Genomic DNA, 4,836 nt, shown 5'->3' with positions numbered 1-4,836 from the left:
AAATAAAGAAAAAATTAAATAAAAGTTTAATTTGCTTGTTTTTACCCCGAATGAATGGAACAAAAGTGATGAACCAATTTTCTATCTCTACCTTGCAATTAACTTGAAAATAAATTTATCAGAAGAACAGTTTGTTAATCATATACGTGTTTAACAGTCAATGATTACACGTGTTTAACAGTTAATGATTCTATGACTATATCTCTTTTTCAAAGGTTTATCACAAATGCAATGACCTTATCTGGAAAGAAATAAATGTAAAACAGATTTCCATCAATGCCCACTGAACAATTTAATGGTTCATTAATGTTCGAGGAAAATTTATAGAATCTATCCAGGCACTGCACCACCTTAGTACACCATAAAAGCAGCTTTCTTGCTCTATTCTTTGCTCCAAATTATCCCAAAGAAAAAAAGAAAAAAAAAGAGAGAGAAGAAATTATTTTTTAAAAATGGTGAAACATATCTTTTACCATTTTCTAGAAACAAAAGAGAAAGAGGAAGAAAATAGAAGATGTGATCTTCAACTGGGCCATCCTCGCTCAGAATTTGTGGAGAGAAACAATCGTTCTCCACAACTCTTGTACCTGTTCCCATGGGAAATCAAGAAAGTAATCTCCACCCATGACCTGCAGCATCAAATTGGTCTGGAATTAAATGCAAAACAAGTGAAAGAGCACCTACTCATCCACTGGGACGGTGAAACCAAAGGCCGTGTGATCAATGGAGAAAGAATTCCCATCCAAATGCTTGATTTGGACACTAGAACTGAGTATCAAGTGTTCTTCACAAAATGGCCAAATCATGACATGTATTTGATCCTAGGAAGCTGGTTTATGGAGTTTGTGGCCAACAGAAATGTGACTTCAGGAATGACCATTGGACTATATTGGGATAAGAAATCCAAAACCCTTCGTGTATCAGTTTTGGACAAGTTCATTTGAACATTGGATGTGAAAGATCACTAATGTTTCTTTCATTCTTTTTTTTTTCTTTTTTGTTGATGGGTTTGGGAAGGAAATGGGGGAGTAAAAGTTTAAATGTTGTTTTTCTTTTTGCTATTTTTTGGCCGGTGGAGAGAGGTGTTAAGCAAAATATTATATTGTGATGAAATATTTGTTGACTTTGTACCTGAAAAAAGTATCTATTGAAATCGTTAAGGTTCTATATGTGTTTACTAGTTCTATTTCTTCAGTTTATTCTAGCCAAAGAGCCAAAAACTTGCAAAAAGCATTCAATTTCGACATTAAATTTAAGCCATTAAGAATCACTAAATTTGATTTTCGTGAAAAACTTTTACAAGAATTCTATTGGCCTAATAAGTTCATCTTATTTTTTATGATCGACTATCTGTATATTTATAATGAAGACATAAATTCCTATTCAAAAATTTTATAAAACAACAAGAAGGAAAAGGGAAAAAGATCCTCAATGGGAAAGGTAATTGATCTTCTAGTACCTAAAAGTCAAAATTTTGATAGCAATGGAGCTTTTGGATTGGAAAAATAGATGAATGTTGAAGTATTTCATCTTAGTTGTAGTTCAAATTTTAACTTTCTAATCATGATGGGTTAGGTTAGGATCTTGTCCCTTGTTGGAGTTTTAGACAATTATTCTAAAAAAAAAAAATAGATACACTACACTGTATATTTCAAAATTGAATATTGAAAATGCTAATAAATCATAGAGCAGTAGTTTTAGGAAACTATCTATTTTTCTTTATAGTTTCTTTGATCTATGCCAAGTAAAAGTTCAGTGATTAATTAGCTAGTTTGAGATATCTTGTTCAATTTCATCCTACAATGGATGATTTGCAATTGCTCTCATGACCCTATTTATTAGTTATGTGATAAGAGTATCTTTCGAAGGGATATATGTTGTGTGCGGTTATGTGGGAATGTAAATTTTTCAAGAATCTTATCTATCCTCCTAAGTTTGAGGCTCACCAAATTGTTAGAGATGCAAGAGGATTAATGTCTGGTGAGAAGGATTTTAAGATCTTATAGGAAATTTCAAACCTCTATGCAACATTAAAATATTCCCAACTATATTGTCAATAGGTTACTACTCAGTTAGGGATTTATTTGCTGATTTATGGATTTTCTTCCTAATCTTTCTTATTGATAAGGGATCTTTCCTTCACTTTTGTTTGATAATTTTGAGATATAAAGAAGAAAAAAGGAAAAACTCCATTTGTAAATCAGGCAACTAATTACAAATTACCTTATAAATCATTTATGAGTTTTGAATTTAACCACCTATGGGTGACAAAAACTTTTATTTAATTATTGGAGAATTAACTAATAATAGCACACTATATACTTTTTCCCCCAAATAAATGAGGAAAATCATGGGTGAGGACTTACTTATTTTTTTTCAAATAAATAAGTATTTTTTCCATGAAATTCTTGAGTGAGACTTGTCTCTTACAACTAGATTTGTAGAATTCAGAGTTCAAATTCTATATTTTAATGGTTAATCACTAGTTATAGAATTTTATATCGATTGTTTGGTATAATCTTTGTCAACTTTTGTGGCACTCGAAAATCTTTTATCATCAATTTTACATCTAATCCCATGTGACTTTCAATTGCTGTTATTCAAGCCAATGTTTTGGCAATGCAACCATAAGAAATGTTTCAAAAAATTGTGGTGATCTAAGTCTAGTTTAGAAAACTCATTTATCGTCAAGAATTTGGTAAAGAATTTTACTCTATCCTTTTTTTTAGTCAATCTACACTTATTTACAACTACTATTAAAGGGTGCAGGTTCAAGTAGGCCATCGAGAACCCAATAGAAAATGTTAAATTTTACTCTATCATATGTAGCATATGATAATTTATTTTAAGAGCAACAATGTGCTACTATTGCATCAACTGAGTAATTGTTATATTTTTATTTGATACAACATTTGTAATATTTTAACTTAGCATTTCGTCAACGTGAAGATGAATTCTACTAGTTATGCATTAAATTATTTCTACAAATTAATGAACTTTAGCCTCTTCCTTAAGAGGTTTTGTGGTAGTTAGTTTTCAAAGAACCTTTTTCATTCGCTTCTAGAGAAACGCTACTTCATTTTTTGGCATACGCTTCCATCCTTCCCATACCATAATTTATCTCTTACAAAATTTTATGGTTTTAGTAGACGACGACGAAATTCACTGATTATTGCTCAAAAACCTTATTCTGTAGCACTGTTGTGACAATAAACTAGCAAAAAGAATTATGATACTTAATTCTGAAGTTGTAATGAGTTCTATAAATCTAATGACAATCATTTAAATATTAACAAAAGAAATAGCATATTGGATTACGACATGAATCCTCAATATGAAAGCTTGGATTCTAATTTAAAAAAGTAGTAATTTTCCTACTGTTTTAGGATATTATGATAAAATTATCTTAACATTATTATGACATAGTAAATATAAGGAATTTATTGATGCTCCTAATAGATGTACATTATAGTTTATTATGTTCATATCTTTATAGTTAAATAACAATGGAAATAATAGAACTAAACTAAACTCATTATGGCCGATAGAATATTCAATTTGAATAAAATTAAGGGAAGTTTATATAAAGTTAAACAAAAAATATAGAACAACTTGCAGTTAAAGTTTAGTTTGCTTGTTTTTACCCCAAATGAATGGAACAAAAGTGATGAGCCACTTTTTTATCTCTATCTTGCAATTGACTCAAAAATAAATTTATTAGAAATATAGTTTGTTAATCATATAAAAATTACACGTGTTTAATAATCAATGATTATGTGACTATATATCTTTTTCAATTGGTTAACACAAATGCAACGGCCTTATCTAGAAAAGAAATAAATGTGAAACAGATTTAATGGTTCATCAATGCCCAATGAACAATTTAATGGTTCATTAATGTTCAAGGCAAATTTGTAGAATCTATCCAAGCACTACACCACCTTAGTACACCATAAGAGCAGCTTTCTTGCTCTATTCTTTGCTCCAAATCATCCCAAAGTAAAAAAGAAAAAAGAGAGAGAGAAGAAAGTATTTTTTGAAAATGGTGAAGCATATCTTTTACCATTTTCTAGAAACAAAAGAGAAAGAGGAAGAAAATAGAAGATGTGGTCTTCAACCGGGCCGTCCTCACTCAGAACTTGTGGAGAGAAATAATCGTTCTCCATAACTCTTGTACCTGTTCCCGTGGGAAATCAAGAAAGTAATCTCCACGCATGACCTAGAGCATCAAATTGGTTTGGAATTAAATGCAAAACAAGTGAAAGAGCACCTACTCACCCACTGGGATGGTGAAACCAAAGACCGTGTGATCAATGAAGAAGAATTTCCATCCAAAGATTTGGAAACTAGAGCTGAGTATCAAGTGTTCTTCACAAAATGGCCAAATCGTGACATGTATTTGATCCTAGGAAATTGGTTTATGGAGTTTGTGGCCAACAAAAATTTGACTTCTGGAATGACCATTAGACTGTATTGGGATAAGAAATCGAGAACCCTTCGTGTATCGGTTTTGGGCAAGTTCATTTGAATATTGGATGTGCAAGATCAACTAGTATTTCTTTCACTTTTTTTTCTCTTTTTTGTTCATGTGTTTGGGAAGAAATGGCAGAGTCAAAGTCTAAATGTTGTTTTTCTTTTTTCTTTTTTCTTTTGTTTTGGGGGTGAAGAGTGGTGTTAAGCAAACATTATGTTATGATGAAATATCTGTTGACTTTGTACCTGAAGAAAGTTTTATTGAAATCATTAAGTTTCTATATATGTTTACTAATTCTGTTTCTTCTATTTGTTCTAGCCAAAAGCTAAAAACTTGCACAAATCACAGCATTCAATGTTGAC

At 30.9% G+C, this 4,836-nt stretch overlaps 1 protein-coding gene across 1 annotated transcript; it reads left to right on the top strand.

The window, feature by feature from the left end:
* The first annotated feature begins 452 nt into the window (after window positions 1–452).
* LOC140016529 (B3 domain-containing protein At5g26805-like) lies at window positions 453–944 on the top strand. Its single transcript, XM_072070068.1, has one exon. The coding sequence runs from the start codon at window positions 453–455 to the stop codon at window positions 942–944; it is 492 nt and encodes a 163-aa protein (XP_071926169.1).
* Window positions 945–4,836: the final 3,892 nt, after the last annotated feature.

Source organism: Coffea arabica, chromosome 11c (assembly GCF_036785885.1).
Source record: "Coffea arabica cultivar ET-39 chromosome 11c, Coffea Arabica ET-39 HiFi, whole genome shotgun sequence".
NCBI lineage: Eukaryota > Viridiplantae > Streptophyta > Magnoliopsida > Gentianales > Rubiaceae > Coffea > Coffea arabica.
The sequence above is the reverse complement of the archived record's forward strand: the minus strand, read 5'-3'. Positions and strand labels throughout refer to the sequence as shown.